This window comes from Podarcis filfolensis (assembly GCF_964270895.1).
Source record: "Podarcis filfolensis genome assembly, chromosome: 11".
In the NCBI taxonomy this organism is placed as follows: domain Eukaryota; kingdom Metazoa; phylum Chordata; class Lepidosauria; order Squamata; family Lacertidae; genus Podarcis; species Podarcis filfolensis.
The window spans coordinates 48636069-48650301 of NC_139613.1; the positions used below are offsets into that span (position 1 = coordinate 48636069).

A 14233-nucleotide genomic window follows, 5' to 3' on the forward strand; every position below is an offset into this window, starting at 1 on the left:
AAGCAGAGCTGGCTGCCTTTACCCAACTTGTCAAGACCCTACCTCTGTTTTAGTCAGTATCAGATACACCTGGACAGTTTTGTGCCTCTGTTCCTTCTAGGGAGCAGTGCCCAAGCTGCCTCTGCCTGCAGCAGAAGCATGTAAAGGCTCTTGTAATATACAATTGAACAAACTGGGCCAAACTACACCTTTTTTATACAAAAAACAAGCAAAAGCCTTGGTCTAGCAGGCCACTTTTATTCAAAAGGAAAAGCAGCAGTGGGGAACGTACTCCCAGTTCAGACTGGGACCCCACACCCAATTCGCTGCCAAAAATTCAAGTATTACACAAGAAGGAATTAACAAATAAAAGCAACCCATCAAAGCACTCAGCCACTAACCTCTACAGGTTTTTCCATCTTCTTGCAGGATATAGCCACGCGGGCAAGAACACTGGTAACTTCCTTCACTGTTCTTGCAGATAAAGTTGCATGGTTTGGGAGACTGGGAGCATTCATCAAGATCTAAGTAGGATAATGAACTATTAGTAATTCAGTTTCTTGCTGGAAATAATATCTAAAGATACAAAGAAATGACTATTCCCCCCACCCTCATGTGGGAAATATTGAAAAGAAAAACAGGTGTGTGCTAAGAGACACCTTGAACACTATTTGGTGTAAAGATGGGATACACATTCAGTCAATAAATGCACAATATGGGTGAATCTTTCTCCTAACATCCGTAATATTACTATATTTCAGGATAGCGCCAATATGACCTTTGCTTCCTTTTCTAACTCCCAGATATGGGTCTGATATGGAGTGGGATTGGTCTGCTTAGACAGCGATAGCAACCCCTGCGTCACACACTCGCAGCTCATTTGTAAACCAGTTGTTACTGTTCCACAGCTTAAAGGGGGAAATTGCTACTCAGGGCTGGGTGGCCAGAAGTTTCCCCATTTTGTACTGCAAAGTGTTCATTCACTTATGTAATGGAGCAACAAGGAAGGCTATAAGGCTGTTTTAAAGTCAACCAAAAGGAATGAATTTGAAGTCGGTGGTAAAACTTACCCACACAAGAAGTACCACTAATATCAGTGGTGTAGCCAACTTTACAAAAGCATCTGAAAGAGCCCATGGTGTTGATACATTGACCATGCCTACATAGACTTGGCATGACTTTACACTCATCGATATCTGTGGAATAACAGGAAATATTTCAAAAATAACATTTCTTACTGTAGCATAATCCTGATGTGGAGCATGGTCTAATTGCCTCATTCTGCACACTACTGACAGGGGGAAAGGAGGCTGGACAAACAGTATTTCATGCCAAGAAACAGCTCATTTTGCCTCCCATTTCCTCCCCTCCCATATTGTCTCCCTTAGAAGGATGAATCCTATTATGCTTGGAATGTCCCCTCAGAAACCATAAAACTGCACCTTTATTTGCTTAAGAATGTATTACACAATTTTTCAAACAAATTATCTTTCGACCTTATTGTCAAATTCTGAGTATTTACTTTCATCACGCTAAGTAGAATTTGTAGGCTTGTCACACAAATACCAAACCATTTGCCTAACTACTTACCAATTTAACTTAACAGAATTCATATCTGCCCAGCATCAGTGAGCATAAATTGGTTGGAATGAATAAAATGTGAAAACTACAATACAGTCATACCTCATGTTACGTTTGCTTCATGATACGTTTTTTCAGGTTGTGTCCCGTGGCAAACCGGAAGTACCGGAAAGGGTTACTTCCGGGTTTTGCTGCTCGCGCATGCGCAGAAGCACCAAATTGCGCCACACACCTGCGCAGATACCTGTGGGCTTTTCATGTTCCGAACGGGCCTCCGGAACAGATCCTGTTCGCAACCAGAGGCACCACTGTAGTGTATGGTAGGTGGCCCATTTTGCATGTCACATGGTTTATATTGAAAATAAACTATGAGTAGCATGCCAGCAGGGCACATTGCAGATATCGCAGGCACTCCACTCCTCCCTTGTTCCTATTGCTCCTGCTCTGCTAGGAAAGGAGCCACGGTCTGCTTTGCCATATTGTCCAAAAGTGGGATTGCCATTTGCGTCCCTTGGACAAAAGAAGCTAGATATCCATTCAGAGTGTTCTGCTAAGAGAAACTGCTGCACAGTTGTGCTTAATTTACAACACTGTCAACATACGCTGCAAAATCATTGGATTTTTGGTTTGCAGAAAGCTTTTTGTCTGTTCTTTTTAACTTTACAGTTAGCCATCTACTCCTGTTTCAGAATAAAATACTGTTCAGCAAATTAGGAAATATCAAATAAGACCCATTTATCCCACTTTTCTATCAAACAGTACCTCGTCCATCGGTGGTGTACCCGGGACCATGTGGGCAAAGTTTCTTGTACTGGGTTGTTCCTGGGAGTGGGCAAACCTCACACTGATTGCCCCAGCCTCTGCCTCCATCACAACAGCACTCTGATTTTGTGACAAGGTTTCGGCTGCTAGAAGCCATCTGGCACATTGTCTGCAAGACTTCAGCAAAGCAGAAACCTTCACGGTTATCTGTGAAGTGAATGTGAAGTAGCAACATATGGATTAGAACAAGGTGCGCATCCTAGTTTAAACCATTTATTAGGTGCTCTTTAGCAATGGTTCTAATATAGTGGCTTAACGTTTAGCACAATCAGCTTTTATTTGCATTATTACAACATTTACATATATTTCTAGAGTTGACATGAGGACTTCTGTTGTGATGGTAGTATAATAATAATAACAAAAACAACAAATATGCCACAATTGTAATTTTCCCATTTTAAATGCCTGGGGGAAAAAGGGTATCATATTCTACGGAACCATTTTATGCAATTAGCCAGCAAGTCCTTTACTAAATTATCATACTTCATCACAGAATACTACCTGAAAACCGACAAATCTATTTTATTAGAATTATAAACTGGTCCATTTTTTGTACCCTGATGTGGTTTTTCCATACATAATTTTAAATACCACTCACAAAATACTATTTCATTTTAATACTACATACATGCCCATAAGTTCTATAAGCCAAAATTCAAATATACTTTTAGTAGTAACAATACACTGATGTTTACCTTCCTTGTTTTTATGCATTTTATTCATGTAAAGTTTTTAATACACAGTAAGATTACAATGGCATTTATTTACCAAATTTGTAAGCAAAATGTGTTAGATATGTTGGGATCTAAATGTTAATTATGAAATTTAATAGCTTTATCACCATCAAAGATCATTCTCTCAGAAAACTATGGGCATGCTATATTAATCTGTGTCCTGAGCACTAACTCTTAGCAATTCGATGGGAAAAATCCAGTCTTTATCCTGAACAATTGAGCTATATACAGTATAACTCTTGTAAAAGTACACCTCTTGACATATGACAGGATAGCAGGCAACCCTGAAATTGGAACATTGCGTGCATGAAAGGTGTTAAATCACTACTTGATATAGTATCTCCAGCTTTCCTAATTTAATTAGTTTTCTCTCAAACCATCTGTCTGGTATTTTTTATTTTTTAGCAAACAGAGGAGGATAATCTTTTAATTTCCCTTCCTTGTAGATAAGACAGATGCAAAAGATATTGTTTCAGTCAACTACCACTTATATCCAAACTGGCAAAGATTTCTTAAACACTCCCTTCATTTGAACAGAAAATAATGGACTGCAGGTTTACTTGCCAATGCATTCCGTTCCAGATGAACTTGATTGGAATCCATCATTGCATTCACACCTGTAACTTCCAATAATGTTGACACAGTGGCCATTTTCACAGATACCTGGCTTGGTGCGGCATTCATTTTCATCTTTATCACAAATACAGAAACAAAAAATAAATGTGTACAGAATCACAACGCAAGTTAAATGATACCAATGCAATCAACAACTTAAGATCACTCAATTGGGTTTCCCCTTCCTCCTCTAAGGAATATGCTAACTGAGGCTGCAGAAGAACAATAATAATTGGAGACTGATAGCGTTGCTAGAAATAAGTCTGAGATCTAGGAGCCTGATTTCCTCTCTGTAATAATCCAATGTTATGGTGCTGAGGGTTCTCCTAGAAAACTCATAGGAAGTAAGAAACGTCAGAATCAATGCTGTAAACTCCCAGCTTATGCTCAGCATATACTGTATTAGGGATGGGGAGAAATTCAGTTCAGTTCAATTTAACGGAAGCCTACCTAATTCATACTTCCCAAAGCAATATGCAAACTGAAGTGCAACTGTCCTTCAAAATTCACACTTCTCCCAATTTTGTGATGAAGCTTTCCAACCAAAAAATGAGCACACATTAGAAGTGTGCATCAAATCCATAGGTGAGTGAAAGGAGCATACAAAAAATCCTAATATCAGGGACACTGCTTGAATATATGTTAGGCAACACTGCATACAAAACTGTGTCTATTATGTGCACTAACAATAGATCGGAAAAAGTCATAATATACATTAACTTTTATTCATAGCAGTCACTGGGTAATACAGGAATACTGAGTTAAATAGGCTCAGGTTCTTTTCTTGAAGCATCCTATCTTAATACTTACCCATGCAACCTTCTCCATCTGGTCTGCGGGTCATTCCAGGAGGGCAGATGCACATGAAAGTTCCTATCAGATTTTTGCACATCATACCTCTTGATTCACAGTCGTGTAGACCTTCTGCACATTCATCAAGATCTTTAAAAAATAACCAAGGAATGTATATGCTTAGAACATCAATCTACTATTTGTTCCGGGGACAATATTCTGTCAGTAGACTCCTATACATATGCACCCCAAAGTAAACAGCACAGATGGGTAACTTTTCTGAAATGTCCATTCCATGCACAGGGCCAGCTAGACATACAAAACAAGGCATCTCAAAATGTGGATGAGCCAATCATGATGGGAAGAGGGGTTCAATTAGTTAGGCACTGGGGAACGGTTTAGGGTAATTTTTGGAACAAGTCATGCCTGTACAAAAGGGACTGACTCCACTGGAACCAGAATGCAACCAGATAGTTGGGAGCTTAAAATAAAAGAAGTAGCAGAGCACCTTTAAAAATGATCACCAAGGAAAAATCAAAAAGAGCCGAAGAGTTTTCAGCTGAGGATAAATCATCCCTAAGGGATGAGGGTGAAAATGTTCATGATTGCCCAAACAGGAAAGAGGTAGGAAGTACCATTTGTACCCAGCTGAAAGGTAGATTTGCATGTCCAGTGTAGCATCACTGAGTTGGGCTTACTTGTGCCTCTAGCGGACAAAGGAAGGAGTAGGTTTTTCAGGAAATAGGCTAGCCTCAGTTTTGCATATTTGCTGAGAATGAACTGGCCAGAACTGAAACTCAGAACAGTGTTAGCCTACTTCCTACAAGAAACAAACAACATAAAGTCCAGTTGGGCAACCAGAGGCGGCAATCAGTGTCACAGGCCATAGAAGGGTGTGGCCCCAGTGATGCAACACTGGACAAGGAAATGTACCCCTCAGGTATTTCACTTGCCAGTGTGGAATTGCTAGGTTGGGATGTCGAGGCTTCTGACATCCTAGCTGTTACCAATCCCTGTCGTGATCTGCTGCTGCATCCAACCAGTGAAATAATAATAATTAAAAAGATCTCTGGACGTAAAAGCCCTGGGCAAGCCACCATTTCTCCCTCCCAGTCACAGTGGGGAAGGAGGAGAAAGATTTGACATTACACACATGCATGTATACAGGATAGAGAAGACGAGGATTAAGAGGTTAAAGATTGAAGTGAGAAACACTAAACCAGGATGAAGAAGTGAGAGGGACCAAAGGGAACATGACTGCTTTGTGGAGGCAGGAGCAAAAAACTGAGGAGGGGCAACCCTATTTCCTGAAAAACCTATTCCTGCTTTTGTCCACTAGAGGCGCAAGTAAGCCCAACAAAACTGGCAAGCAAAATTAAGGCAATGAAGGCACAAAGGAGTACGAAGCAATTCAAAGTGGCCAAAGCACTGAAGGGTGCTTTCTTCTTGTCTGTGCTAAGTGAAATGCAGGTGATACATTTTGAAATAAAAAACATTTTCCTATGAAAGATCATTTAAAAAAAACCCCATACCTTTACACATTTTTTGGTCCTCTCTTAATTCATAGCCCACTGGACAGGTGCATTCATAGAAACCATATGTGTTTATGCAGCGAAAAGCACACAGCAACGGGTTTTGTACGCATTCATTTATGTCTGAACAAAATAGAAACAACATCAGTGTTATCCAGTCCTTAGAAATCTTCTTCCAAAAATAAAAAACAAACAAGCCACTCTTTCTTATTTTTACTTCCCTTTGGCGGTAAAGGGAATCGGATAAAGATTCAAAGCAGGTTAGTTACCCAAATGTAGCCAGAAGATAAAACAAATTATAATTTACCTTCGCAGTTCATCATTGGCCCAGGTTCAAACCCGTCAAGGCAATTACATTCAAAGCTACCAATAACATTGGAACACGTGCCATTTCCACATGGATTACCAATTGAACATTCATCGGTATCTAGGGTGTAACAAGTAAAACAAACTTTTGAAAACTGGGATGCAGGTCAAGTTCATGAAGTTAAAAAAATTACAACGCATGAAATAAACAGATTTTACATATGGCTTTGAATCAGCACACACCTACACAACGCACTCCGGTGTAATCTAGCTTGTATCCCAAAGGGCATTCACAGCGGAAGGATCCATCTGTGTTTATGCAGTGACCGTTGGAACAAATGCCTGGGCTCTCTAGGCATTCGTTGACATCTAGAAACAAGAAAGTGGCATAAAATCATTTGTACTGTTCTGTTATCCATCTCGGGATTCCTTTAGTATAACAGATTTTATTGGACAGTAATAGAGGAATAAATGAATAAAAAGGAAAGAATTATTTCTTATGCCAACAACGCAGAGAAAATAAATGAATTGTTTTTAAGGACATTTGCTTTGCTTCTCTGATTAACAATTAGTTCACAGAGATAGGAGCAAAGTTATGGAAAACTTTCCCAGTGGAGATCTGCCAGACACCCTCTCTCCCTGTCTGTAGACAGTTGCTGAAAATGTTTTAAACTTCCAATGGTTTATATTTTGTGATTTGTTGCTTTAAACAAATGATTTGGTCTTTTTTTTAAAAAAAGAAGAAACTTGCTATACAAAAAATTGAGCTGCTGCCCATTTGGTGTTTTAGTGCTGTTGTTTTTAGTACAGGCAGCGAATGTTTTAGGTGGGTCCGATAAGTGCGCAAATGCCCACACGTGCATTGTGTCAAACCCGGAAGTGACCCGAAAACATCACAAAAAGTGGCGGAATGAGGCAGGGGCGGAATGGTATGTTTGCAGGCTTTTTCAACTGTGTTTCAAATACAATTTCATTTAAACCCGTGGTGCCTTGGAACATAACCCCTGGAGTTGCCAGTATTGTAGTGTTCTGCATTGTTTCAAATTTCTATTTGATAGTATTTTAATTTGTTGTAAGCCACTTTGGTTGCTCTAAACCAGTGATGGTTAAACTTGGCCCTCCAGCTCTTTTGGGACTACAACTCCCATCATCCCTAGCTAACAGGACCAGCGGTCAGGGATGATGGGAATTGTAGTCCCAAAAGAGCTGGAGGGCCAAGTTTGGCAATCACTGCTCTAAACAGAAGAACTGGATAGAAATTACCATATTGGCTCGTACATAGAGTATAAATCCTGTGGGCTGCATCTACTATCCTAGGCCTATATTAACTTGTGCTGCTCTGTGACCATTCACCAACAAGAGAAAGTAAGAACGTTTTCTGGAGTAAGATTTATGTTGTCTCCCCCTAATCAGAATTATTATTCGTATCTGAAAAATCAACACAACTTTCTAAAAGCCAGAGAATGCTGGAGTATAATTCATTAAAGAACTATATAGTTTTAAGGTGATATCAAAGTAAAACCAATACCTTCTCGGGTATCATCAATCCCAGGTATAGTCCCGTGACCAAACGGACACAAATCCTGGAAGGCAACTGCACGAGAACGTTTTTTGGAACAGCGGCACCACAAAGGGAAAAAAAATGGCAATGATTATACAGCTGACTATGGCCAATTAAAGCAATAACAGGCACACACATATACATATATGCTTTTCACAAGTGCTGCAAAAGGAGTCCCCCCCTTTATTTTTCTTCCATATCTGAATACTGTGTAATAAGTGCCACATCCATAAAGTAATTGGCAACTGTAGCTGTAATCAATATTCAGTTTTTAATATAAGCCAATAGCGAAACCCCAAAGACACTGATTGCTTTACTGGATTTTAACACATCTTTAGCCAGCTCCAGTTTCCTGTGATGATATTGGTTCCATATACGCTATACACAGGGGTGGAGGGCCTTAAAATGTAAGGAAGTAGTAGATTTAATAAAAATATTAAATAAACCTCCATATAACATATTTAATATGTTTTCAACTAATTTAAGAGTAATTTAAGTGATTTACTAGTCAAGTTGCATCTGCTTCCCCACTCAGAGGTCTAAGTGGAATCTGTGCATGCATAAGCCCCTCTGAGTTAACTAAACTTACTTCTACTTTCCTGGGAACTTTGACCAAGCCATGGCCATGGTCCCTCCTGAATTATTAGCAGGCTCTGCATAGTTAGCTGAGCTCTAGGTGCAAAGATACTGGTAAAGCTGAGTTTACTGGTTTGTGTGAGGGCTTATCCTCATCTCTTACAGGTTAGGAGGGAGGAGGGACAGAGCAAACAAAGCAGGAGTCTCGGTGCCTGCAAATTATCTGCAAAGTATCACTAAGGTGGGGACAAGGGTGGCGCTGTGGGTTAAACCACAGGGCCTAGGACTTGCCGATCAGAAGGTCGGCGGTTCGAATCCCCGCGACAGGATGAGCTCCCCTTGCTCGGTCCCTGCTCCTGCCAACCTAGCAGTTCAAAAGCACGTCAAAGTGCAAGTAGATAAATAGGTACCGCTCTGGCAGGAAGGTAAACGGTGTTTCCGTGCGCTGCTCTGGTTCACCAGAAGCGGCTTAGTCATGCTGGCCACATGACCCGGAAGCTGTACGCTGGCTCCCTCAGCCAATAAAGCGAGATGAGCGCCACAACCCCAGAGTCAGCCACGACTGGACCTAATGGTCAGGGGTCCCTTTACCTTATCTCTAAGGTATTGGTTCAGCTGTACCACCCCCTAGGAAGCCATTAAGTCTCCATCTTTGGTTCACCTTGTTGCAACACTTGTCACGATGTAATTTCTAATAATGTTATTCAAATGTATGGCAATTTATTGCACAGCCCTAATGCCAGCACATGTTTTTTCTTTACCTTTTTCTTCCTTGGGACAAAGTTCACAGGGATCACCCCATCCTTCTCCCGGCATCTTGCTGCAGCAGCACTTTGCCTTGGTGGTGTTAAATGCTTTCGGCACAGAGCACTTGCCATTCTCAAAGTTAGTGAAGCAGAAGCTTTGTCGTGTATCTAGGGGGGAGAGCAAATGCCATAGAATTACTTTAGACACTGGGTAGCTGGGTAAGTTAATCAAAATCAAAGGAATGGTTTCACTTCTCACTTGCGTGGGAATTCCTGTCTGAACCTCTATCAGCAGGAGGCATTATTTTGTAATGCCTTTTCCATGCACTGAACCCTTTCAGTCTGCTTATACTAGGCGTGGGGAAACCTCTGAGAAGGAGTTGATGGGGAACATTTCAGACCCACCCACCGCTGAAAATTACTTTTGTAGTGAAAATATTTCTATCCAAAAATGGTGTAGTTCAGTTTCTTCCCCACCCATCCCACATCATCCATCAATCCCTCTCCATCCATCTACCCCATAACATCTTTTAATTCTCATTTGTATCTCCTTCAAGAATTATTTGACAGCCTGTGGATTTTTGTACAGCCAGCTTTCATCCATGTGGGCAAAACTCAAGACATTTAAAGCATGGCATCCAGTAGGCTCAGTGTGGTATTTTGTTTGTTGCTGAATTAATCTCAGTCTAATATTGCAGGTGGCTGTTTAAAAGTCATAGGGCTCTGATCCATTTGGAAGAATTGGGCAATTTGCTCCCTAAACAAAGTTCAACAACTTAGGGTTGTCTGGGAAAAAAATGGGAGAGTTCCTGTACCTCTTTTCTAGAAAAAAAAAAGCACTGGTGTTAGGCAAGGCAAGCTTTCAAATCCATTTTTGCCTGGTCTGGGCTTAGCATGGATTTGTGATTGAAGATGTAGATGGAACATCCATTACATTAAATATTCATACTGGTTTTTTAATTGTATTTGTATTGCTTTTATCGCTGCAACTGGGCCCGCAGCAACTGGTCGAGCCAAAGTTTGTCTTTCTGTTGTGTTTTAAATTTCAAGCATTGCACGTTCATCTTTGCATGTGTTAATGATTGTATTTTCTTTTTATTATCATATCAGCCATCCCAATAAGTTTTTAAAGTGTAAAGGTGAGGTAGAACTTCTTTAAATAAATAAACGTGAGATGGCCCAACTTAGCCAAATGATTGTTTATTGAATGGCCCTCCTTTCTGAATATTTGAGCTGACTGTTAACAGCCTGCTGCAACCACTGTGCTTACCAAAACATCTCCTGCCATTATCAGATATCACAAAGCCTGTAGGACAGATGCACTGGAATCCTCCTGGCGTATTAGTGCAGGATCCAAAGAGACAGATGTTGGGATCCTCGTTGCATTCATCAATGTCTGAAAAATCATTTATTTATTTCATAAAATTTATACACAAATTGATTGTAAATAAATAAAATTTTAAAGATGGTTAAAACGAAAATGTGATTACAACATCAATCCAAAATGGTATTCATCTTGTGTGTTTTCCAGAGAGCTGATGGGAAATAGTGCATTTAGCAGAATTGATTTTTAAATGAGCAAACCAGTTCGTCCTGTTTTAAAACAGCAATTGCTTTATAAAGTCTACTCTAAGGCTGTGCCAGTATATTTGGTCATCCCCTTCCCCAACAATTTGGGGAAAGGCAAAAAGAAATTGCCCATAAAAACGAAGTGAGTATGAGAACTAGTGAAACAAATATTTGAGGGGTGGGGCAGGGGTTTGTCTATTCCTGTTCCATTATAACGTAGTTGGGGGCTGTTTGCATCCTCTCTTCCTTAACCATGAGCTGCAACTAAGAATTAACCTTGGCTACAACTCATGCTTAATGGAAAGAGAGTGTTTAACTACAAGTCAAAATTCAAAAAACACACTAAACCTGACTTTGACTTAGCTGCCGCCTCATGCCATGCTAAGAGGACTGAGAAGAAACACAGTGCTTGCCATCTCCTTGCCAAAAGCCCACACATTTGCACTAAGACATTCTTTCTCTTTGTGTTATATGCTAATGTATCCGGTGTCTTGCACATGATATTCACTGCAGCCCCAAAATGCTGTACTTTGAAAGGTTTCAAAGAAAATATGACTTGGATTACTCTCAAGAAAAACAGTTAATATTGCTAGCAATAGCTGCCAAAAATATTTAAAAGCTGGCAAGAAAACAAATTAATAAATGCACTGTGTTACAAAAGTTAAAGTCTCCAAAAAATGTATTGCTCAAGATAAAAGTCCAGCATATTTAAGCAAGATTTTGTTCCTTGATTGATGAAGACTACTGAAAGCACACATGAAGTTTTCCTTCCATCTTTATCTGGGCAAAAATTCCACTAACATCAGTTAGTTTGGCACAGAGAAGACACGAGGATTTACTTCCTGTATGGTTAATTTGAAGATATTTAGGATTGGCTGTCTGGTACCAATATCTTTGTTTCTTAGTTTGATGAAACACATTGTGATTTGCATGGATCCACTTTCTCATTTGATAGCTGTGTGTTACGTTTTTTCTCCATATAATGAAAATCTGAAGCATCTAACGTTCTAAAAGCATTGGTATATTATTTTGTACCAAAACATAAAATCCTTAGACGTTGAAATAAACATCAAAGCGCTATGCAAATAACTCAATTACCTTTACACACTAGGTGTGCATTTGGTGTGGAATTTAGTTGCGCATAACTATGAGCATTAAGGCTTAAAACAGAAACCATCTGCTATATTTCTGAGTCTGGGTGCGTTTGGATGTGGAGATTATTGAATTAGTTTTTCTGGTTATAATGCAAGCACTTCTTGTCCCACTTTCTAACATTCTTTTTACACTGTATCTATTACCAGCTGTGTTATTGGAATTGCGGCTTTTTGATTGTTATATTGCCAGGGCATGCTAAATTTCATTCCACCAGTGGACACAGTGTAGCACAACCGTAGATGTGACCAGGCGTGTCGCCATGAGTGATTTTGTTCCCTCATGATTCACACATGAAAATGGTGGGAAGGTACTGTATACTAGAATACTACTCCAAATTTGGTGACATGAGCTGTAGTGGCATGATGCATGAAAACTGTGGGGAAATTACAGCACAAATGCTCCTGTGATTTTCTAGGTTAAGTGGATTTTCCCCCCTGAAAGCAGTTAACAAAGAAATGGCTTCTACTAAATTCCACTAGATTTCCAGAACTGGAATTTACCTCGAGTGAAAGATCACATAAAATGAGAAAGTTATCAGGTAAGGAAACTTTAGGGAAATAGAACAAAATGCTGTCTGAATGCAGTCTATATTTTCAGACAATTTTTCAGCTAAGCTTTCTCTATGTACTCGCCGGGGGGGGGGGGAGGTGTGTGGATTTGTTTGTTTGTTAAGCAAAGATTTTACGAATCACAAACCAGCATATTTCCCCCCCCCCCCCGATTTCTGTTAATGAAATGCCACGAATTTGAGTTTGTTTCTCATCACAAGCACAAGCATGCCATATCTTGAAAGTCGCTACATTTGTAAATGAGCGACACAATCGTTGCATGTTATTTCTACCACATCCAAAATACCTGTTCTTTACTGTGTTAGTATTGAAGTTCAAAATAAAATAAAATGCAACATTACCAATGCAGCTTTCGCTTTTTACTTCATACCCTGGTGGGCAAATGCATCTAAAAGATCCTTCCAAGTTTTGACATGTACCAGGGAAGCACGAGCCAGCAAGCACCACACACTCATTAATATCTCAAAAGAATAGAAAAAAGACAAAATATGTTAGAGATTCTAGAAGGATTACCTACAGTCTGAGTATGCAATAAGAGAGAAGAATCTAGATCAAGATCATTGATCCTCCTTCTCACACGTTTGTCTGTCCTTTGCTGTGTTAAGTAACCCTGCTCCCATATGTAAATAACTACTACTACTATTAATAATAACAATAATAATAATAGATAATAATAAAATTTATAATACCACCCTTCACCCAAAGATCACAGATTTTACAATATAAAAACACAAAAATACATAACAAATGGAAACAATAGCACTCCTCGCCCCTAGCTCTTGCTGATGGGGAAAAGTTCCTTACTCACCCCTTTGCAATGAATTCTGCTGTTCAGTTTAGCATACAAGAGCCACATAAGGCAAATGTATCAACCAAAATTGGTAAAAGAACAGAGATTTCCTGAGAAGAGGGAGAGGCTCTGTCTTACTTGTGTGATATAGGATTGTGTTTCAGCTGCAGTTCACAGCTATCCATAAATACCTGCCGGAAGTGTTTTGTTGTGCTTCTTTAACTTATTTAGTTTTTTAATTGAAAGACACTAGGATATATGTGACTGAAAGACACTGTAACATGACTGTGCAAACGTATACCTCAAAAAGCAGCAGAATTGTATGTTTATGCAAAAGTAAGTCACACTGTGTTCAATGGGATGTAATCCCAGATAAGTGTGAATAGGATTGCTGTTCTATCAATGCACATTTACACTAGGTAGTTGCTTTCATACATACCAATACAGTTCTTGCCATCTGGAGTAAGTTCATAACCTTCATGACATAAACATTTGAAAGAACCAATTTCATTGAAACACCTCCCATTTCTGCACACCTGACCAAAGAAGGAACTGCATTCATCAATATCTAAATGGTTAACAAAAAGCAACAAAATGGTTAACAAAACAAGGGCAACAAAAAGCATTAATTCTATCATGCAATAATTGCAAGCTACAACTCTGCTTTGGAACACATTTTTAAAAGAAAAGCCTGACTAGCTTTTCAGGTACCTTTTAATTTGAATAACTTTCTAAAGAATTGCTTGAAGTAACTGATATTACAGTTTGAAGTCTGGTTTATTCTGTTATATTTTACTCCAAGAAGACCAATTTATCCTAACTAGAACCCAATAAGGCAGACATGTATGTACAAAATATTTTTTTAAAAATATGATCCCATTGAGATTCCAAGAAGGAATTTTGGAG

The 14233-nt window shown here is 39.4% G+C and overlaps 1 protein-coding gene across 1 annotated transcript in view; it reads right to left on the reverse strand.

Moving 5' to 3' along the window:
* FBN2 (fibrillin 2) overlaps nt 1-14233 on the reverse strand; it is a 135056-nt gene that overhangs the window by 8091 nt on the left and 112732 nt on the right. The window contains exons 47-59 of the mRNA XM_083576443.1: nt 13767-13895; nt 12879-12998; nt 10515-10640; nt 9260-9412; nt 7890-7955; nt 6605-6730; nt 6363-6482; nt 6056-6178; nt 4542-4673; nt 3681-3806; nt 2323-2529; nt 1050-1175; nt 381-503 (exon numbers count right to left, since the gene is read on the reverse strand). Coding sequence (XP_083432569.1) covers nt 381-503; nt 1050-1175; nt 2323-2529; nt 3681-3806; nt 4542-4673; nt 6056-6178; nt 6363-6482; nt 6605-6730; nt 7890-7955; nt 9260-9412; nt 10515-10640; nt 12879-12998; nt 13767-13895 — 1677 coding nt within the window. The remainder of the gene's footprint in view (nt 1-380; nt 504-1049; nt 1176-2322; nt 2530-3680; nt 3807-4541; nt 4674-6055; nt 6179-6362; nt 6483-6604; nt 6731-7889; nt 7956-9259; nt 9413-10514; nt 10641-12878; nt 12999-13766; nt 13896-14233) is intronic.